Source organism: Staurois parvus, unplaced genomic scaffold (genome assembly GCF_062004578.1).
Source record: "Staurois parvus isolate SC_StPar_1 unplaced genomic scaffold, SC_StPar_1.0 ptg001433l, whole genome shotgun sequence".
Taxonomy (NCBI): Eukaryota; Metazoa; Chordata; class Amphibia; order Anura; family Ranidae; genus Staurois; species Staurois parvus.
This window is the reverse complement of record NW_028319229.1, coordinates 124,955-148,750: the sequence shown is the minus strand read 5'-3', so window position 1 is coordinate 148,750 and position 23,796 is coordinate 124,955. Positions and strand designations below refer to the sequence as shown.

Sequence of the window (23,796 nt, the reverse complement as noted above, 5' to 3'; positions counted from 1 at the left end):
TAACACCCAGAATGAATGTTGTATATTTTCCAAAGTTAGTCACAAACCAAACCCTTATTTTTTTTCTGCAGAGTTAGCATTTTTAGGACCACAAAACCTTAGACATTTCAATTCACATAACAAACCACATATGTTGAAGGGACAGAAATAGATTCTTACCTGCTGACATATAGACAGCCAAAAATTGTTCTTGGCCCAGAATGGAGACAATACTGGACGAAAATGTCCACAAGACATACATATTTGTAGCCATATGGAAGAACGAGAAGTGGCTAAATGTAGATAAGGTCATTGGCAAGCAGAGCGACTCTGTAGAAGATAGGACTGTAATGAGCAAAATGGCCAGCACATAATACTTCAAAACATTTCAATTCAATCACAAACCTCCTCAAGAAAAAAAAACTTTTGCTGTATGTTTTTTAATCTGTTAGTCAGCAAATTATTAATTGTAGTTTAATTACAGTAATTAGAGTTTGTTTCATGTTGCATAATGGAGGAAGAACAAGGTAAGTTCATACATTTGCCATATGTTATTACTAACATACCGACATAAAAAAGTACACCCATAGAAACTATTGACTTTTCATGAATTTGAAGTGATGCACTTTTTTCATGAACAAATCTGCATTATTTTTATTTAATTTAAATTATGACAACGAATACACCACATAAATGTTAGGTGTTTGTTCAATTGTATCACATCACATGTAGCACAGCCATACCAGGATTATTTTATTCATTCTATCTTCATGGATACAAAACTGCACAATCTTGCAGACAAAGACAGCCCTTCGTTAGGTGTTTAATGTACCGAATGACCACTCATTCCGATATATACAATTTTCTAAAGTCTCAAAAAGGATTGAGCACTTACAGATTGCTTATAGAAAGCTACAGAGTGGAACAAATGTATCATAGAACCAGCAATGAGCAGTCAAAATCATTAGAGAGCTAGTGGCTAATCCCAGGGAGTTCCAATGCTTTCATATTTATGCACTGAATCATAAAGGATAATAGCCTTTTTTTTCCATTCCGTAGGAAAATCTCTCGGTCACCTTTTGTTTCATCTGCACAATCTTGAGGGTGGAGGACCTGTTTGGCTTCAGTGAAAATAAATGTTAAAAAGGTGAAACTGTGAGTTTATACATTGTGTGGGTTTCAGGATAGCCTCTTGTGTTTTTGAGATGCCTATACATTAGAGCGTGTACCCCACAGAATGGAATATCACAGGATTAAAATGTCCTAAAATGTTGCTTGTCTTTAATTGAAGTTTCCCACTATGTGTGTCATGAAAAGGATAGGCACCCTGTTGGGACTGCTTCATTTTTCTTTGTGTATTGTTTGTACAGAAAAAAAAAAAGTAAGCTGGTTTGCAACTGAGTGAAATAACCTATAAGGAGGAATAGCTTATGTCTGTAGCCTGCCAGGTCGTGTCAAAAAGCAGCATAAACAGTGGGGTAGCCCTTTCTAGTGTATTTTCCAATACTGAAAGTGGGAGAGCAAAAGCATAAGTATTGAAATGACCCTGGGGCCATCGTAATGCACATATCCACTTCCAAAAAGGGAGTACCCAATCCTCAGTGTTCTAGGGGGAATGTGAGGTAGGGCTAGAAGAGTCAGAGGACTTTTTTAAATCCAGGGCCAGTAGAAAAACTGGGCATTGTGTCATTTTAGAAAGGATTAGGTTGGAAAATGCAGTGTACATTTTCTCTTAAGTCAGGTGCAATGCTAGAATCTATTTTTGGCTGATTCACACATGTGCAGTGTGGATTGAAGCTCAGGTTTCACAGCTAATTGATACAGTAGCTATTCACAGGTTCATGTCAGGTTTACCATATCTTGTTCACACATATGCAGTTTAGAAATGGTTCCTATAGAAGTCAATAGCCTGTAATCCGCACCTGAACTGGACCACACTGCTCAGAAATCGGACACGACTCATTTTAAAACCGCACTGAATCCACACCACCAGTGCACTGGAGATATGTGAACAGGCACCATAGGCAGCAATGTTTTTTCACATACCATCCGGATTGGATGCGGTTCAAACCGCATCCAATCCGCATATATATGTAAACGGGCACTAAATCAGAAAAACACTTTGTTAAAAACGCTGTGGCATTCCAGACTATGTAGAAGCATACAAATAATGAAAATTATCCCAGTATAATAGACATCAGTTACATTCCCAACATATTGCCTCATTGGACACTGTAATAGCCTCATTTGTATGCGTTCCCTTGGACTCAGACATGGTGGGGTTTATTTACTAAAGCTGGAGAGTCCAAAATCAGACTCCCTTCTGCATAGAAACCAATCAGCTTCTAACCTCAGCTTGTTCAATGAAGCTTTGGCAATGAAACCTGGAAGCTGATTGGTTTCCATGCAGAAGGGAGTCTGATTTTGGACTCTCCAGCTTTAGTAAATAAACCCCGGTGTGTCAAGCCACAGAATCCACAGTTTCTCAAATTTACCTGGACAGCCTCAATGCTAATAAATATATTGTTCATATTACCGACATTTACCTATGCTTTGTGAGCAATGCTAGAATCTTAGCCAGTATCTTGGCATCTATGTTAAGCAAGAAGATGGGTCGAACGTTTTCGATGTTCTTCTTGAGCAACCTGCAAATACCACTGCTCAGTGTGTCTCTTATTAAGGAGCGTTCTGCTTGCAAATCACTGAAAAGTAGCACCAGGCATGAACAAATATATCTACATATTCCTTACACTGTAGGGCCGTAAAGTCATCTGCACCGCTTGCTCAGTTTTAGGTATTTCATGGCTAAATGGACCTCATAATGGAAGATAGGGCTTTCCATTATCTGTTGGAAAGGAGGCCCAAATAGAACGTTTCAGCAGCAGCTTGTTATAATTTAGCAAGATGTTGGAGAAATTTGCAAATATTAGGATGCTTGTGAATTCAGTTTTGCCAATCGTTATAATGTATAGTTTTAGAAGGACGGCAGGTCAATGTTATCTACTGACCAAGAGAGAGAGTGTCTAGTTTGTTTCCACAAATGTAAAATTTGTTTTGGCCTGAGATACTAGGTAAACGTTGGGTCTTGATGTTCGTCTGTTTCAAGAGGTTGGGGGTTGAGCGCAAAAAGGGAAATTCTGCCTCTGTTTGTATGAGCTTACTGGTGCATTGTTTTTAAATTTGGGAGGCAAGTTGGATGAACTGACCTGGAAACTGCTGACTTTTTCAACATATCTGAACAGTGCACCACCTTTATTTGTATGCACGGTTTGAATTAATCTTTATTGATTGTCTGTTCTAATGTGTTGAAAAATTCACCAATGTCCATGTGTGAACATACTTTCTAATGACTGTACATTCTCATACTGTATGTATTTCCAAATAAAAAACTTACTAGATGCAGGGTTGGATGTGAAGTATCGGATCATTGTACGTTGCACGGAAGGAACTCTCCAAAGGCAAAATACCAATATATTAGCCGCAATGATACCTGAAGACAGTTGCAAAGAAAATTAAAATTGATTTTTAAAAATGTATATATAGTACTCATAATTAGGTGCCAAAGGGTAATACCCAGCTCCACCAAAACAACTGTACACGTATATGTGGCCTCTTGTATATGTGGTCTTTATCATTTAGGCTACATATATGTGTACTTGTCTTTGTGCTGGTCTTTCACCAAAAGCCCAGGTCATGTACTAACAATTGTTAGTAAGAAAAAAAGTAAAATGTGCATTATTGCTTCTGAACCCTACTACGGGTACAAACAACAAATAACATACACATAAGTGATATTGCTGTGATTGTCAGAAGCAGGAGACTTTATTTTGGGTTGCTTTTTGGTGGTAAATTATGGTAATACAGGGATGTGCAATTTATATCACCCAATGCCCAGGACATGTAGTTCTGGAGGCTGAGCAGGTTTTTTTTTAACACCTAGTCAGGTGGAAGCATTCGGGTGGCTACGCTGCCGCCTGATTGCTTCCACACAAAGTGGCAGTCCCCAGCCCCCCTGTGCACACACCTCCCTATCCGCTATGTATTCCGGACTCCACTTGCCCATCTGCATGCCTGGGACCAGCGGGTGCTGGCTGATCGAAGAGAGGGAGAAGACACATCCGCTCTCCTCCCCTTTTTGTCCTGACCTGGAAGCAACATTTATGATGTCACTTCCAGGTCCCCGTTGACAATTTTCCTGGTTATGAAGACCAGGAAAGAATTTAATGCACTGCCATCTGCACTGCATTACATTACATTACATTCAATGGAGCACAAGGGAGTCATGCAGAGTATTTTAGACTCTAAACATCTCAAGAGAACCTGTCACCAAAACAATCATCACATAGGGGACTCGTGTATGCGATATACATGTTACATATCGCTGCGCATGCCGGAATGAGAGCAATAATTCTAGTACCAGACCTCCTCCGTAACACTAAACTGATGACCTATAGGGAGCTTTAAAAGCGTCACCTATAGAAAATATAGGGTACTAAAGTTTGTCACGCTTTCACAAGTGCACACAAATTCAAGGTTTGACTTGTTGGGTATTTACTTGGTGCAACCTTATCTTTTACAAAAAAATTGGATAATTTATTGCCTTTTTGTACCCTAAAATTATCTGAAGTGTGTTTTTTACTGAAATTTTGCATTTGCTAGACCTTAATGGTAGATAATTTTTTTTATGTTATATATTACTGCAATTTTTTTCTCTAGGGTGTCTGCTTTCAGAAAATATAGCATTTTTGCACGTTTAAAAAATAATTTTTTAAACGTGCATAAAACACGAAAAAGTCCTTTGGCAGTGAAAAGGATATCTGCTTGGCTATCCATGTCCGCTGTATAACAGTACGGGAGAAGTTCCCTGCACCCGCTGTCACTTTTTGAAACCAGCATGGCTGTGCAGGGCTCCACCCACGCGGCTGCGTCATCCATTCACAGAGCTCTGTGAATGAAACAACTACAAGTACAAGCATCCTTTGCGGATGTTGGCTTGTAGTTCTCAATGAACTACCACGGTGCTGTTGAGAGCTCGGGAAGCTCATTGAGTCTTCTGGTCAGTGTGAAACTGTCTGCCCGTACAATAGATGGACAGACAGATTTCACTGACAGTCTGCAGGAGTCCTGCATTGAACCAGCGGTCTGCTGACTGTTGGTGCTATGCTTTCCAGGCTCCAAAAAAAAAATTTAAATTAAATGCACATTTTTTTTTACCTGCAAAAAATGTGCATTTAATCTTTTTTTCTTTTCTTTTTTTATAAAGGTGAACTTATCTTTTAATGGAGCAGACACTAGAGCTTGATTTGACTGCTCATCATGACCTTATACTGAGCAACCAAGTGCTTCTGTGTGCGAGGGTAACCTGAAGGAATAGTTTTTTTTTCTCTTATTGGGGCCGGCTCCTCATTTACCTGCTCAGCAGATGCGCTTCTGCTGAGCATTAAAACACTCCCCTTTCCTGAAGAGCAGTCAAGCAGTGCTCGTCACACTGCAAGGTCTCCCCTCTCCCTACTATTCCCTGGGTGCAGTGCTGGAAAGGGAAGGGAGGTGAATAGGAGATAAATAGCGCAATGTTAAAATCATTAAGGGTTAGTTCACATTCGATGCAGTCCAGTGCGTTTTTTTCTGTTTCAAAATTGCATGCACAGTGTTTTCCATGTATTTCAATGGCCCTAGTTCAGTGCAGTCAGTTCCAGTCAGAAAAAAAAAAGTAGAACATGCTGCATTTTTTCTGCACAGAACTGTACGGGAACATAGTAAACTGCATCAAAACTGCACCACAACGGAGTGTGGTGTGAACTGCAAGCAAAGTGCGTTTTTGTGGTGTGAACTGGCCTTAAAAGTTTAAGTTGCCATAAAACCCTTTTCATTTTTAAAAGCCCCAGACATTCCTAAAAGCGCCTCAGATTTAAATACAGCTTTGGTTAAAATTATTAATTTTTTTTTATCAGGACAAGTAGATTGGGCCCCCGATTTTTTCCCTTGGACAAGTTTTTTTCAAAATTTTCTACAAAATGTAGTAATAGCAATAAATAATTACATATGAAAAAACAAAAAAAGGTTTTTTGTTTTTTTTGTACTATTTTGGGCAAGTTTCCCTTTGATAAAAATAATTAAAAAACAGGAGATATCAGTTACCATTTACCACCAAAAGAAAGATAAAAAAAAACAAAAAAACAAGGTATAATCTACCTAGATACATAAATTAGTTGCAATGATATGTACAGTTGTACTAACAAGTCAAAGTTGCAAAATTGTTTTCAGGCAATAACATTTGTTTTACCCCCAGTCACTAAAGGGTTAACTATGTTCATGCTTACCCGAAACAGTCTTCTGTCCCTCGCTCAGACTGTTCCACCATTCATTCACCTAAGGAGACATATTTACAATCCACTGTAGCACTATTTCTCATCCAAACAATATTGTATAAGTACTGAAAACAAATGAAAGGTAACTGTATATTGGGATGATGAGATGATTGGCTGCAATGCTCAGCACTCTGTTAGTTGCTGATAACTCTTCACTTGCAGATGTACAATAGAATAGTAGTAAATTAAGAGAAATAATGCAAAAATTATATTTCTAGAACTAGAATATGGATTTCATACAGTACATGTATGTGTAAAGCACTACATTTTAACTAGGGTTGCACAGATACCAGTTTTTACAAACGCGTTCTGATACTATTTATTAGGTACTCGCCGACACAAATTACAAATATCTATTTTTCGTGCATGGTGGTGTGATTTGAGACCATAAAAAATAAATGGGCTCAAATTGTACTGCAAAGAATTGCATGTGATTTAAAGAATGTGGTGCGATTCCTGTCCGAATCAAGTTCGGTTTCCCGCAGTGCTACTGTGTGAAACCAGGCTGTAGTCACTATGACAAGCCTGGGTTCACAAAAGAGCGCTGAGGGAAACTGACCTACCTGATTCCTACAATGACCTACCTGATCCTTACACTGACTTACCCGACTCCTAACTCTGACTGGAAAGTCCTGCACATCTGCTGGAAAGTGATCTCCAGCCCTCAGTACAGCCCTCACACACAGTACAATGTAGATCGGTGGATCCTCCTCAGCTCTTCATGTCCTCCAGCATTAGGCTGATCAGGGCTCTCTCAAGCACTGGGCAGTACAGTTATGGGGCCTGCCACCCAGCCGCTTCATGGTATCCCTCACAGCGAGGATCAACACACCCGCCGTACCTCTTGCCATCTGCACCGGGCACCGTCCCTTCCACATCAGAGCCCCCCATACATCAAATTCCCCCATCAGAGTCCCCCTTACATTGGGGTCCTCATCAATCTCCCTTACATCACATTTCCCCATCAGGGTCCCCCTTAAATCGGGGTTCCCATCAGACTCCCTTACATCAGATTCCCCCATCAGAGTCTCCCTTACATCGGGGGGCCCCCATCAGAGTCTCCCTTACATCGGGGGGCCCCCATCAGAGTCTCCCTTACATCGGGGGGCCCCCATCAGAGTCTCCCTTACATCGGGGGGCCCCCATCAGAGTCTCCCTTACATCGGGGGGCCCCATCATTCTCCCTTACATCGGGGGCCCCCATCAGTCTCCCTTACATCGGGGGCCCCCATCAGTCTCCCTTACTTTGGGGTCTCCCTTACATCGGGGGCCCCCATCAGAGTCTCCCATACATCGGGGCCCCCATCAGAGTCCCCCATACATCATATTCCCCCATCAGATCCCCCATACATCAGATTCCCCCATCAAAGCCCCCATATATCAGATTCCCCCATATATCAGATTCCCCCATCAGAATCTCCTTTACATCAGAGTCCCCCATCAGAGCCCCCCTTACTTCAGATTCCCCCATCAGACCCCCTTACATAAAATTCCCACATCAGAGCCACCTTACATTGGGGTCCCCATCAGAGTCTCCCTTACTTCAGATCCTGCCTTATATTAGATTCCCCCAGAGCCCCCCATATATCAGATTCCCTCATCAGTCTCATTATTCCTGTAGACTCACTCCATAGAGCCTGGCAGGTAGGCAGCGGGAGCAGGGAGGAGAAGCGTGATGCAGGGTAGGACACACGTAACATCATTGGTTGCTATGACGCTGGCGGTCCTAGCAACCAATGACTGCAGGTTCCTGAGGATTCAGAGCAGCAGAATGGCTAGCTGATGATCTGGACTGGCTAGCTTGGCTTCTGTGTGTGCAAGTGACAGGAGTGAGCTGTGGGCAGGCAACACTGCGGTCTGGGGGAGGCTCCCAGCACACTCGGGACGGCAGGGAGAAATTTTGCACAGTTAACACTGACAGGTGGGAGTGGCTAGGGGGTTTGAGTCATCAGTTGTTAAGGACGTGACGGCGCGCTCCTTACCAACTGATAATTCTTTTGTTCACATTTAAACTATCAGTGGGAGAATGCCACTGACAGCTGAAAGAAGAGGCAGTAGGCATTGGTTTTTAAGTATCGGTGCATTTGCACGAGTACCGATACACGTGCACTTGCTTAGTATCAGCACCAATACTGGTGCTGGAACCCTAGTTTTAACTGTTTTATTAGCAACCTAGAAAAAGGGGTTTTCAAAATGAAGATTATAGGTCACAAACATCAAGGAAAAACAAATTATGCATTTCTGATAAGAATGTGCTTATTACTTATCTGCATGGGGATTATGGATGGAATATCATAGTTACACAGGCAAAAGAAAATATTCAAACTTTTCTTAATGTAAGCAAGGGTGGAACAGCATTGATACACATCCCGCATAATATATTTGACCTTTGCTTGATAGGAACGTGAGGGGGGATATCATTGTTACACATCCTCCGTACTACATTTACTGCATTTGACCGGTTTCTGATAGGATATGGGTATAATTATTGTTCTTCATGAGGATTACGGATGGAATATCAAGGTTACGCTTAACAAGGCACATATTTAACCTATTTCTGATAACAATATGAATAGAATTATTTTTTCTACATGGGGTCTATTGGTGTAATCATGGTTACACATTCCAAAGAAAACATTTAACCTGTTCCTGATAAGAATATTGGTAAAATTGTTTGTCTACAATTAATTTCTAAGGATTATGGGGGGAATATCATGATTACACATACAAACACATTTAACCGGTTTCTGATAAAAATATGGGTACAAATTACACACATATATATGGGTATTCTCATGCTTATACTTAAAGAGGATTTTTAACCTATTTCTGATAAGACTATGCATATAATTATTTTTCTACATGGGGATAATGGGGGGGGGGGGAAATAATATTTTGGTTACACATCTCATGCAATACATTTCACCCATTTAACCACTTGCCTACTGGGCACTTACACCCCCTTCGTGCCCAAGCCAATTTTCAGCTTTCAGCACTGTCGCACTTTGAATGATAATTGCGCAGTCATGCAACATTGTACCCATATGAATTTTTTTTCACACAAATAGAGCTTTCATTTGGTGGTATTTAATTGCCGCTGGGCGTTTTATTTTTGGCGCTATAAACAAATAAATAGCAAACATTTTTAAAAAAAGTTTTTCTTTGTTTATAAAATTTTGCAAACAGGTAATTTTTCTCTTTCACTGATGTACATTGATGAGGCTGCACTGATAGGTAGCATTGATGGTCACTGATGAGGTGACACGGATAGGCGGCACTGATGATGCTGCACTGCTAGACAGCACTGACTGGCGGTACTGCTGGGCAATCTTCATCAGTGGCCTGATTATCAGTGCCGATCTGTTCTTGGACAATTGCTGGTTATTAGTAGTACTTTCCTCAGTGTGAGGAAAGTGCAGTTGATAACCGACAACTGTATTTACCCGGTGATCTGCTGTGTCATTGGACACAGCTGATCACGTGGTAAAAGGCCGCTGTGATTAGCCTTTTATCACATCACGTGATCAGCTGTGTCCATGTTCTGGGAGGACGTCATATGACGCCCTCCTAGGACTGGACAACAGCACTGTATCCATCATTCGGCTATAGTGCGGTTGCCAAGTGGTTATATAAGAATATGGGTAAAATTACTTTTATATATGGTTATTATGGAGGGAATATCATGGTTACACTTAACAAGAAACATGTTTAGCCCGTTTCTGATAAGAATATGCGTACAATTAATTTTTCTACATAGGGAATATAGGTTGAATATAATGGATACACATCATATGTAATGCATTTTACTTGTTTCTAATAGAAATGTTGGTATAATTTAGGGCTGCAATGAATGATTATTTTCATAATCAGTTTGACGATTGTTTTGATTAATCAATTAATCTGATAAAAACTTCAAAAAAGCTTGGTGTAGAATTTAGTTAATATGTAAAGCTTAAAAAAACTATCTATTTTTGAATATCTATGTGTAATGGTAAATATTAATAACCATCTGGTTATGGAACAAAATATCTAATCCACTCTGAGAATAACACAGAGAAGAGATATACAATAGATATAGTATTAGAGGTTGAATCTGGTACATACCATCAGACTCAGAGATCAACATTTTTATTTAAAGAAAAAAAAAAACCAAAACACCGAAAACACTATTTTGCAGATTTTCAGACAGGATTGTAATATATTATTATGGATGACAGACTGCCTTGTCATAGGCAGGTAGCTTGATACATCACTGTACTAAAGTTGGGTACACACTAAGAAAATTGTACGAAAAGTCTCAGACAAAGGCTTTTTTTTTTTTTACACTTTAATCATGCACAGTCTTTTGCATACTATTTTTCTGTTACGAGAATGGTACATATTAAATGAAAATTGTTAGTTCTGTTTACATACAAGAAAAACTCTGGAATATGTCCCTTCAGAAATATTAATTTGGAAAGTCTGAATCAGATGTCGAAAGTTGTGAACACTCTATACAAGAAAAAAAAAAAAAAAAAAAACAATCATGCCTCGTACAGAAGTTGTCTTCCTGATTTTCTTTGAGTGTGTACCCAGCTTAAAGCAATTCTAAAAAAGTACTAAAAAAAAGGTAAAAAAAAAAAACACTGACACTCGGGCCGTGTCAGTGGGGCTGCACAGTGTCACACTGCTTTGCTGTGCACATAAATGGGATTTATCAATTAATCGAAACAATAATTGGCCAACTAATCGATTATGAAAATAATCATTAGTTGCAGTCCTAGTGGAATATAATGGATACAGAGCATATGCAATGCATTTGATTAGCTTCTGATAAGAATAATTGTTATTTTTCTACATGGGGACTATGAGTTGACTATTGTGGATACACATGCCAAGACAAAAAATATTTGACCTGTATCTGATAAGAATATGGGTATATTTTTTTTTTTTCTACAAAGGGGAGTATGGGGGGGAATATAATTGTTACACATCGTATGCAATGTATTTGACCTGTTTTTGAGAGGACTATGGGTATACATTTTGTACTATATGGGGATTATGGGTGAAATAACATTGTTACACATTCCAAAAAAAATATTTAACCTATTTCTGAAGAAAATATGGGTAAATTATTTTTTTTTTGGGGGGGGGGGGGGGGGGGGGATATCATTACACCTACCAACAAACACATTTGGCCAGTTTGGTCAGATGTCACCCTGATATTAGATGCCTCGGGTAGGCTCCTTGGTGAAATCCGTTGGAATGTATGCGGAAGATATGCTTCTTTACCTGGCTGACACAGGCCCCTCTTTAAGTACTGCTTTACAGTTCATTGAGGAGTTTGGAACGCACTCTGGGCTATGTGTTATTTTGGTGGTTATCCCACCTCACTTATTCACTTGATGATATATATATATAATAAGTGATTACAACCTTTTGTCTAAACATGAATTTAGCCAATCCTCATGTGGCCATTACCAATAATGTCAATACCAAATGATAACAACTGTGCAAAAAATAAACTATTTACACAGAAAAGAAGCAAAGAAGCAGACTACTAATCAGTTATAACAAAATATAATGTAGCCGGTATAACTTTAAAAGTAGTGATATTACAATGCAAATACAGAATGTTACCAATACATAGATACAACTACAGGAAAGAAAGTTACAGGAAAAAAACAGAATAATGATGGTACGTTATGCCAACATCCTGATGACTGGGCTTCAAGAGAGAGAATGGGGGTCTTGCTTTTGTGTTGTATACCCTTTGAAAAGACCACTCCTAGACTCACCCACCCAGGTAAAGTCACACCCTTCCACATATCTTAACTTCTAATGGGTGGCGCTCAAGACACTGGTCAGTTTATGCAACCAGCTGTTAAAGACAGGAATTCCCAGCTGCCTTCCTTCCCCCTCACCTCAATCGAGTCCTTTGAAGTGGCATTCCCCACAGAGTTATTTGTCACATTCCCCTTTAGTGCTATTTAAAATAACAGATTATACTACCAGGTGGCCAGAGAATTCCAAGGCTGGCTTATAATGTACTTAGACCCCTATCAAAAGTTCACAATATTGTTCATGAAGGTAAAAATTATTGTAGGCCCAAAACAGCCATTACAGTGTCAACTGGAGTAAGTCGCAGATCCTTCCCATAGACGTCTGTCCTCCTTCATACATTTCTAGTACCCTGCTCTTATGCAGAGTCTCTATAATTCAATATATGGGGGTATATGTTACCAGAGAGCTCCGAGACTACCCAACGCTTAATATCGAGCCACTATTTACCATCCTCAAGGCACGCATCCAATTGTGGGCAAGGATACCCACTGGGGGTTATGGGAAGAATTAACCTAGTTAAAATGACCCTACTGCCTAAATTCCTTTACATATTCTGGCACTCCCCGATACTGCTACCCCTAAAAACCTTCAAAACATTTGAAGGAATTCTTAATTCATTTATTTGGGGATCGGGTAGACACAAGCTCCCCTGGCTCGTTTTCAAGAACCCTTCTACGCTGGGGGGAGTGGCCCTCCCAGAATTTCACTCTCACTACCTGACAGCACAGCTCTCCTATTTTTTTTCCCCTAGCTAAGTCGGAGGCCGATCGCTACCAAGACCTGGTGTGGGGTCAGCACAGTCATACCTTGCTTTCCCCCTTGCAGGTGGTGTTGCAGGACAGTGGGCATCTCAGCACATATGCTCCTCGCTACACAATAGCGCATCAGTACAAACGAACCTGGAAGCTGGTTCTTTGTCACGTGATTGCCCCCCCTTATCATTCACATGTTCCTCTTTGGCTCAACTCTAGGCTGTCTGAACTCCTCACTATCCTCAACTCTGAGATTTGGTCCTCTAGGGGCATCATATATCTCCACCAGGTGGTTACGCCTACAGGGCCCCAAGCCGTTCCAAATATTAAAAGAGGAATTTGACCTCTGTAAACATTTGTTATTTAGATATCTACAGCTCCGTCATGCCTTGAGGGCCCAATTTCCAGAACCAGCTCCTCTACTTCCATCCCTATCTTTGAGAGAAGTGGTGTTGGGTCTGAACCCACCAAGCCGATTTCGGCTTTATATGCCACTTTCGGCTTTATATGCCACATTGCGCACTCCTACAGTTACTAGTGTAGTGGAGGTGGCCAGGTCCCGCTGGGAGCCAGACATCAGGCGATTGGAGACAGAGATCTGGGATGAGATATTGGAAGGCACCAAGTTGGCTTCACTGAGACTCCCTGACATGCTTAATCAGCTTTATATAGTGCATCAGGCTTACCCTACCCCACCCCAGTTAGGGTCTCTAGGTTTTGCCCTGAGCAGAGCCCTCTTTGCCCCCTATGCCTTAGGGACCCTGGCACTTTTTTCCACCTTATATGGTCCTGTCCAATTATCCAGATGTACTGGGAAAAAAATCATCAAGTTCCTGCATGATCATATGGGCTCACCTTTACAACTATATCCCAGAGTGTGTCTTTTTGGTCTCCTCCCAGACTTGCCCGTGGACAAATTCCTTGTTATTCTCTTATGTGAATCCCTATTTAGTGCCCAGAAATTCCTTGCATGCCACTGGATACAGAAAACCGCCCCTACCCTTTTGGCATGGTTAACTGAAGTTAATTCAACCCTTCCATATAAGAAACTTATTTATACTCATAGGGGATGCCCCACAAAGTACAACAAAATATGGGATAGATGGCTGTCTTCTCCCATCACCTATGCAACCTGACGTAATAGAATTGTTAGTTGCGGAGTTTCCCCGCCCCCACCCCCTTACTGGACCCGGTTTTACTCTACCCCCAGGAATTCAATGTCAGTGCACTTTGCTCAGTTGTTTGATTCGTGATATGTATGCGGTCTACTTTTTTGTTGTGCCAACTGTCTTCTGATAGTGGTCCTTCTTCTAACACTTGAAGGTTTCTACTGCTGTAACACCTCTTATTGATGTACCATGTTCTCTCTCTTTTTCTGTATCTGATGTTCACAATAATAAAGTTCTTTCAAAGATAAACAATTTAACCTGTTTCTGATAATAGTTTATTTTGTATATGGGGACTATGGGTTGATTATTGTGGATACACATGCCAAAGAACATATTTGACCTGTGTCTGATAAGAATATTGGTATAATTTTTTTATTTTTCTACAAGGCTAGAATGTGTGGGGGGGGGGGGGGGATATCATGGTGACACATCCCACTTTATGCATTTCACCTGTTTAGATAAGAATATGGATAAAATTACTTTTTATATATGAGGATAATGGGTGGAATATCATGAATACACATACCAAAGAACACATTTGACCTGTTTCTGATAAGAATATGGGAATAAATATTTTTCTACATGGGTGTTATGGCTGGAATATTAGGAGTACACATGCTATGGAACACGTTTAAACAGTTTCTGAGAGCAATATGGGTATATTTTTTCTACATGGAGATTATGGGTAAAATTACAGGTTTACACATATCAAGTAACTTATTTGATCTGTTATGAATATAGGAATATTTTTTTTTATATATATGGGTGAAATATAATGGTTTCTGATAAGAGTATGGGTATAATTATTGTTGGGGATGAAATATCATAGTTACACTTAACAAGGAACTATTTTGATCTTTTTTCAGATAAGAATAAGGCTAACATTTTTCAACATTAGATTGTGTGTGGAATATGATGATTACACATCTCACATAACATATTGAAGAGTTTCTGATAGAAATCACTTAGGAAACGCTTAACAAGGAACACATCTAACTGGTTTCTGATAAAGTGTTCCTTGGTATGTGTAATCATCATTCTACCCATTATCCCCATATATAAAATAATTATTACCAATGTGTTCCTTGGTCTGTGTTACCATGATATTCCAAGTTATAATCCCCATGTAGAAAAATAACTATACCCATAAGACTTTAAGAAACAGGTTAAATATGTTCACTGTGCAGTGTAAGCATATTTCCCCCCTGTAATTTCCATATACAGTGCAGCCAGAAAGTATTCACATCGTTTAACTTTTGCCGCATTTTGTTATGTTACAGCCTTATTCCAAAATGGATTAAATGCATTTATTTCATCAACATTCTACAAACAATACCCCATAATGACAACGTGAAAGAAACTAGTTTTGAAATATCTACAATTTATAAAAAATTAAAAAAACGAAAAAAAAAAACAAAAAACACAAGTACATAAGTATTCACGGCCTTTGCGCAATACTTTGTTGAAGCACCTTTAGCACCAATTACAGCCTCACGTCGTTTTGAGTATGATGCTACAAGTTTGGCACACCTATTTTTGGGCAATTTCTCTCCTTCTTTGCAGTACCTCTCAAGCTCCATCAGGTTGGATGGGGAGCTTCGGTGCACAGCCATTATCAGATCTCTCCAGAGATGTTCAATCGGGTTCAAGTCTGGGTCACTCCAGGACATTCACAGAGTTGGCCTGTAGTCACTTCTTTGTTATGTGGGCTGTGTGCTTAGGGTCATTGTCCTGTTGAAAGATGAACCGTTGCCCCAGTCTAAGGTCCAGAGTGTTCTGGACAGGTTTTCATGAAGGATGTCTTTGTACATTGCTGCATTCATCTTTCCTTCAATCCTGACTAGTCTCCCAGTTCCTGCCACTGAAAAACATCCCCACAGCACAATGCTACCACCACCATGCTTCACCGTAGTGATGGTATTGGCCAGGTGGTGAGCAATGCTTGGTTTCCTCCAGACATGACGCTTGGCATTCAGGCCAAAGAGTTCAGTCTTTGCTTCATTAGACCAGAGAGTTTTGTTTCTCATGGTTTGAGAGTACCTCAGGTGCCTTTTGGCAAACTCCAGGTGGGCTGCCATTTGCCTTTTACTGAGGAGTGGCTTCCGTTTGGCCACTCTACCATACAGGCCTGATCGGTGGAGTGCTGCAGAGATGGTTGTTCTTCTGGAAGGTTCTCCTCTCCTTACAAAAAAATGCTGGAGCTCTTTCAGAGTGACCATCGAGTGCCTGGTTACCTCCCTGGCTAAGGCCCTTCTCCCTCGATCGCTCATTTTGGCCAGGTGGACCGCCCTAGGAAGATTCCTGGTGGCTTCAAACTTCTTCCATTTACGGATAATGGAAGCCACTGTGCTCATTGGGATCTTCAATGCTGCAGAAAATTTTCTGTACCCTTCCTCAGATCTGTGCCTTGATACAATCCTGTGGCGGAGGCCTACGGACAATTCCTTGGACTTCATGGCTTGGTTTGTGCTCTAACATGCACTGTTAACTGTGGGGAAGACAGGTTTATACCTTTCCTAATCATATCCAACCAACAACCAACTGAATTTCCCACAAATGGACTCCAATCAAGTGTGGAAACATCTCAAGGATGATCAGTGGGAACAGGATGCACCAGAGCTCAATTTTGAGTTTCATGGCAAAGGCTGTGAATACTTATGTACGTGGTTTTTTTTTGGTTTTTTATTTTATAATACATTGCAAAGATTTCAAAACAAACTTCTTTCACATTGTCATTATTGGGTATTGTTTGTATAATGTTGAGGAAAAAAATAAATTTAATCCATTTTGGAATAAGGCTGTAACATAACAAAATGTGGCAAAAGTTAAACACTGTGAATACTTTCTGGATGCACTGTATAAAAGCAAGATTGTCCATATTCTTGTCAGAAACAGGTTAATTGTGTTCTTTGGTATGTGTCATCATGATATTCCACCCATAATCCCCATGTAAAAAATAATTATACTTATTTTTATTAGAAATAGTCAAACGTGTTCCTAGGCATGTATAACCATGAAATTCCACTCAAAAACCTAATGTAAAAAACAAATTATAAACATAATCTTTTCAGATACAAGTTAAATATGTTCCTTTTTAAATGTAACCATGATATTCCATCCATGCTACGTAGGATGCGTAAAGATGATATCTCCTCCCCCCCTAACACCCTTGTAGAAAAATAATTATACCTACATTCTTATCAGACACAGGTCAAATATGGTCCTTGGTATATGGAACTTCAATATTTCACCCATAATCCACGTGCAGAAAAATATATATGCATAATCAGAAATAGGTTAAATATGTTCCTTTTTAAAGTGTAACCATGATATCCCATCCATAAACCCCATGAAGAACAATAATTATACCCATATTCCTATCAGACACATGTCAAATGCCTTCCATAGGGTGTGTATTCATGATATTCCACTCATAATTCCTGTGTAGAAAAGTTATATTCATATTCTTATCAGAAACTGGTCAAATGTATTACATAGGATATTTATCAATGATATTTCACCCATAATCCCTATGGATTATGGTAGGAAAATAAACATACCCATATTCTCATCAGAAACAGGTCAACTGTGCTTCTGGGCATGTTTATCCTTAAACTTCCCCCATAATCCCCATTTTAAAAAAAATTATACCCATAATCTTGTTAGAAACAGGTTAAATATGTTCCTTGTTAAGTAGAACCATGACATTCCACCAAAATCCCCATGTAGAAAAATAAAATGTACGCATTATCCTATCAGGAATAGGTTAAATATGATCCTTGGAATGTGTAGTCATGATAATCCACCAGTAATCCCCATGCTGAAAAATATATGCATAATTTATATTTCAATATTTTTATTGAGAAACAAGCAAACAGTAGCATAAAACGAGATGGCAATGAAGTCCCCCACATGGCGGAACGACATATAGAACGCAATCAAAACACAGATTGGCATGCAAGAAAAATTGACTAACAATGGCTATAGTGAGTGCCAGTGCCATCAAGATATACAAGTTTCAGCTATCAGTAAAGAAGAAAGAGAGAGAAGAAAGAGAAGAAAGCGGAAACAACTCCTAAGGGAAAAGGAGAAAGAAAAAGGGGGGAGGGGGTCAGCTGTAAGATTCTCATGATATATAGAGATACAACTAATCCAAGGCTCTCAAGTTCCCTCAAATCTGGACACATCGTTATTGACAATACTTGTAAGTTTATCGTTCACCATTATCCAATTATGTTTTTGTTTCAGCCTGTCTAACGGGATCAAAGATTGTTTCCAACTTCTAGCTATGGTAATACGAGCCGCCAGCAAGTGGTAAAAAATTAGTTTACTTCAAAAAAAATAGGTTGCACTTAAATACATACAAAAGTAACAAAAAATGTGACAAAACAATAAAAAAAACAATATTTTAAATCAAAGTGAAATCCAGCAAAAAAGAAAAAAGTCTAAAAGTTCAAATAATCAATGTCCAAAATAATTAATCACCAAGTGAATCCACCACCAAAAATGGTTAAATAAAACTCACCAGAGTAATATGCTGATTGTTGAAAAAAAACAGCATATAGCACGTGTTACTCTGGGAGCAATAATTAATATGGTGACAGCAACACTGAAGAAATGAGGGATGAACTCCAACAGAGTGTTCTGCAAAGCTGAAAATCCACTCCAAAGGTGATTTAGTATCCAAACTGAGAGATGATCAGACAGTCACTCGAAAGAAAAAAAAGTGAACAATCATGGTGCAGTATGTTTTAAAAAAAACATCAAACTTTAATGAAGAAATGCACTTACAAGCAAGGTGTCCAGACTGACACCAGTATAGACAGCGTGTAATGAATAAAAGCTACTCAGACCCAGCTAAATATGCACATGCAACGTGCAAGCAGACCAGGAGCATGCTGAACGTCACATCCAAAGGCACCACCCTAAGCTTTTCGTTATCGACGTCCTCATGGAGCGGATTCAACATCTTCGCAGAACATCATCTATTGGAGTTCATCCCTCATTTCTTCAGTGTTGCTGTCACCATATTAATTATTGCTCCCAGAGTAACAAGTGCTATATGCTGGTTTTTTCAGCAATCGGCATATTACTCTGGTAAGTTTTATTTAACCATTTTTGGTGGTGGATTCACTTGGTGATTAATTATTTTGGACATTGATTTGAACTTTTGGACTTTTTTCTTTATTGCTGGATTTCACTTTGATTTAAAATATTGTTTTGTCACATTTTTTGTTACACTGTGGTATGTATTTAGGCGCAACCTATTTTTTTGAAGTTTTGTATATCCTATAAGTTTATAGGCTAGGTTCTGCAGCTTACTTTTGTCTTATACAATTTCCGTGGCGCTGGTTCTATACTTGTATAAAATTAGTTTAGTCGATTTTTTGGGAACATTAGCGGGTAGTATATGAAACAAGGCCATTTCCGGTGATCTACGGATATTAATTCCTGTTACAGAATATATAAAATTAAACATGCAGATCCAGAACCTACTCACTACTGGACATTTCCACCAAACGTGGAACATAGTACCCTCCTGACCACAGCGTCGGAAACAGCTAGATGATACTGAGGGGTACATTTTGGCTAGGCGAGTTGGAACCAAATACCAGCGAAGTAGCGTTTTATAATTGGATTCAATAAGATCAGTGTTAATCGAGATCTTTGATAAAAAAGAGCTGCATTCTGCCATGTATCCAGATCTAACGAACTATTTAAATGCCCTTCCCATTGGGTCATGTAGGATAATTTAGTGAGGGGATCAACAATGAATGCATAAATAATGGATAAACGACCTCACATCATCCCACTTGCACCACAGGAGACCTCAAGGGAAGTAAGCGCACAAGGTTCTGAGTAATTAAGTTTGCTAGAGATAAAAAAGCGAAGTTGGTGATAACAAAATATTTCTCCGGGAGGCATCTGATATTTTGTTAAAAAATGTTGAAGGGACTAAGGGCGAAACCCATCTAAATAGTCAACGATACGCAACAAACCCTTATTCAACCACCATTGGAACACCGATTGAGGTAGACCCGGAGCAAACTCAGGATTACCAAATACTGGAGCCAATGGGGTATGTGGAGAGGAGAAAGGTTTGCGAGCTCGCCATCTATCCCACACCGATAACAAATAAGATATAGAGTAGGGCACAAAATAGGAGGATGCAATCCACTGGGAAGCCACGAGTACCGACAGCATATGGATGGCACGATAGAGCCTCAATTCCAACCCACTGGGGGACATACCCCCTGGCCGTAGTACACGATAACTGTGCTATTTGAGCAGCCTGAAAGTAGGCCAAGAGATTGGGGAGTCCCGAACCGCCATGCCTCTTCAAGGAGAATAAGGTAGACTTGTTAATCCCAGGGCGTTTTCCCCTTCAAATAAATCTAGAGACTGCAGTTTGTAGTAATAACAGTTCCTGTTTGGGGACCATGATTGGTAATGTCCGGAAATAGTACAATAGTCTCGGTAAAAAGGTAATTTTAATAGAATTAATTCTACCAAACCAGGAAAGTGGAAGATCCTGCCAGTCTAGTAAGTCATTTTTGAATCGTTTGAAAAGCGGGAGATAGTTGGTCTTGTATAACGTCGAGATAGATTTCGTGATATGAATCCCTAGATAGGGGAGAGAACCAGAGGCCCACTGAAAATCAAAATTTTCCTGGAGGTAATGAACCTCCGAATCGGGTAATGAGATATTTAGGGCAACGCTTTTAGACGAGTTAAGCGTAAGACCAGAGGCCTCAGAGAACCGATGAAACAAGTGGAAGAAACCAGGTAGAGACATTTGAGGATCAGATATATACATGAGAACATCATCAGTGAATAAGGCGCATTTATGATCTCGTTGACCACAGTAGATGCCCGAGATAGTGGAATCAGTGCGGTTAGCAATCGCAAGTGGTTCCATTGCCAAAGCAAACAATAATGGAGAAAGAGCACATCCCTGTCTAGTTCCTCGTTCTATCGAAAAAGGGGCAGATTTATATCCACGAATGGAAACCTGAGCGGACGGATTAGAATATAAGGCCCGTAACAGCTTTGTAAAATGAGGGCCAAACCCGAACTTGTCTAACGTCTGAAACAAGTAGTCCCAAGACAGACTGTCAAATGCTTTCTGAATATCCAGTGATAGTAGTAGAATTTCCCTCTGTGATGACCTGTCCCAATTGGACTGCACAGCTGACAGTAATGCTAGAGTCCGACGAATTTGGTCTGATGTTTGTCGACCGTTTATGAATCTAGACTGGTCATCATGAATATATAGGGCCGGAAATTTATGGAAACGTAGAGCCAAGATTTTATTAAGAATGTTTAAATCGCAATTAATCAAGAAAATAGGCTGATAATTGGAGACCATAGAGGCGTCCTTCAGAGGCTGGGGGATGACACTGATGAATGCCCTATGTTCATTTGGGAGTACCATACCCCCATCCCGCAAATAATTAAAATAGAGGGCCATATGGGGCATCAGAATATCAGGGAAAGCTTTATAATAATTTTTGGGAAGATTATCGGGTCCTGGGGCCTTATGAGGAGCAAGAGATTTTACAGCATTCCCGATTTCATCGCATGAGATAGGCCGTTCCATCATCTCCCTATGGGCCTCCAGGAGGAGGGAAAGCGAGACAGACCCCAAAAAGGTGTCAGTAGATAAAGAAGTACCAGGCGAGCTATAAAGTTTAGTGTAGAAAGACTGCAATTTGTGGAGGATCTTATGGTCCTGGGATAGCGAACCATTATCCAATCTGAGTTTGGGGAGAGCCGTCTGGGAATGCCTTGGAGTCAGCTTGCATGCTAATAAAGTGCCAGGTCTGTCCCTCCAAATAAAGAATTTATGATCAGACCAACGAAGCTGTTTGTCAGCAATGGTAGTAAGAAATTAAGTTCCAGTTGGGCCTGGTCAAGTTTAAGTAACAAATCTAGACTGGGATTTTGCTTATGTTGTACAACCAGGTCATTGTTATATGCATATTTTAAATTAGAAATCGGTTATATATGTTCCTTGGTAGGTGTAACCATGATATTCCATCCATAATCCCCATGTAGTACAATAATTATACCCATATCCCTATCAGAAACGTTAGGTTGGATGTGTAACAGTGATATCCCCCCCCCCCCCCCCCCCATAATACCCTTGTAAAAAAATGATACCTATATTCTTGTCAGACACAGGTCAAATATGGTCCTTGGTATATGGAACTTTGATATTCCACCCATAATCCCCATGCAGGAAAATGATATGCATATTATCAGAAATACGCTACATGTGTTCCTTTTTAAGTGTAACATGATATATCATCCATAATCCCCATGAAGAACAATTATAGTACTATTCCTATCAATAACAGGTCAAATGCATTACATTCACGATATTCAACACATACAGTGAGGAACAGAAGTATTTGAACACCCTGTGATTTTGCAAGTTCTCCCACTTAGAAATCATGGAGGGGTCTGAAATTCACATTGTAGGTGCATTCCCACTCAGAGACAGAATTAAAAAAAAAATTCAGGAAATCACATTGTATGATTTTTAAAGAATTTATTTGTCTTGCACTGCTGAACATAAGTATTTGTACACCTAAGAAACAGCAAGAATTCTGGCTCTCAAAGACCTGTTACTGTGCCTTTAAAAAGTCCACGGCTACGCCACTCAATCTAACTTAGTAGCACCTGTCTGAGCTCTTTAAAGACACCTGTCCACCCCACAGTCAGTCAGACGCCAACTACTACCATGGGTAAGACCAACGAGCTGTCAAAAGACACCAGAGACAAAATTGTGGACTTCCACAAGGCTGGAAAGGGCTACGGGGCAATTGCCAAGCAGCTCGGTGAAAATAGATCAACTGTTGGAGCAATTGTTGGAAAATGGAAGAGGCTAAAGACGACTGTCAGTCTCCCTCGGACTGGGGCTCCATGCAAGATCTCACCTCGTGGGGTATCACTGATGATAAGAAAGGTGAGGAATCAGCCCAGAACTACAAGAGAGGTCAATGACATGAAGAGAGCTGGGACCACAGTTTCAAAGGTCACTGTTGGTAGAACACTACGCCGTCATAGTTTCAAATCATGCATTGCATGGAAGGTTCCCCTGCTCAAGTCATCACATGTCCAGGCCCGTCTGACGTTTGCCAATGACCATCTGGATGATCCATAGGAGGCATGGGAGAAAGTCATGTGGTCAGATGAGACCAAAGTAGAACTTTTTGGTCTAAACTTCACTCGTCGTGTTTGGAGGAAAAAGGGTGAGTTGCATCCCAAGAACACCATCCCTACTGTGAAGCATGGGGGTGGTAACATCATGCTTTGGGGGTGCCTTTCTGCGAAGGGGACAGGACAACTGCACTGTATTAAGGAGAGGATGAATGGGGCCATTTATTGTGAGATTTTGAACAACCTCCTTCCCTCAGTCAGAGCACTGAAGATGGGTCATGGCTGGGTCTTCTAACATGACAACGACCCGAAGCACACAGCCAGGATAACCAAGGAGTGGCTCCCGTAAGAAGCATATCAAGATTCTGGAGTGGCCTAGCCAGTCTCCAGACCTAAATCCAATAGAACATCTTTGGAGGGAGCTGAAACTCCATGTTGCTCAGCGACAGTCCCGGAACCTGACAGATCTAGAGGAGATCTGTGTGGAGGAGTGGGCCAAAATCCCTGTTGCAGTGTGTGCAAACCTGGTCAAGAACTACA

General features: G+C 40.2%; 1 protein-coding gene across 3 annotated transcripts in view; it reads right to left on the bottom strand.

The window, feature by feature from the left end:
- PARL (presenilin associated rhomboid like) overlaps positions 1-23,796 on the bottom strand; it is a 269,194-nt gene that overhangs the window by 144,627 nt on the left and 100,771 nt on the right. For all 3 annotated transcript variants that reach the window (XM_089662174.1, XM_089662173.1, XM_089662175.1), the window contains exons 5-7: positions 6,300-6,348; positions 3,374-3,469; positions 160-309 (exon numbers count right to left, since the gene is read on the bottom strand). In XM_089662174.1, coding sequence (XP_089518300.1) covers positions 160-309; positions 3,374-3,469; positions 6,300-6,348 — 295 coding nt within the window. The remainder of the gene's footprint in view (positions 1-159; positions 310-3,373; positions 3,470-6,299; positions 6,349-23,796) is intronic.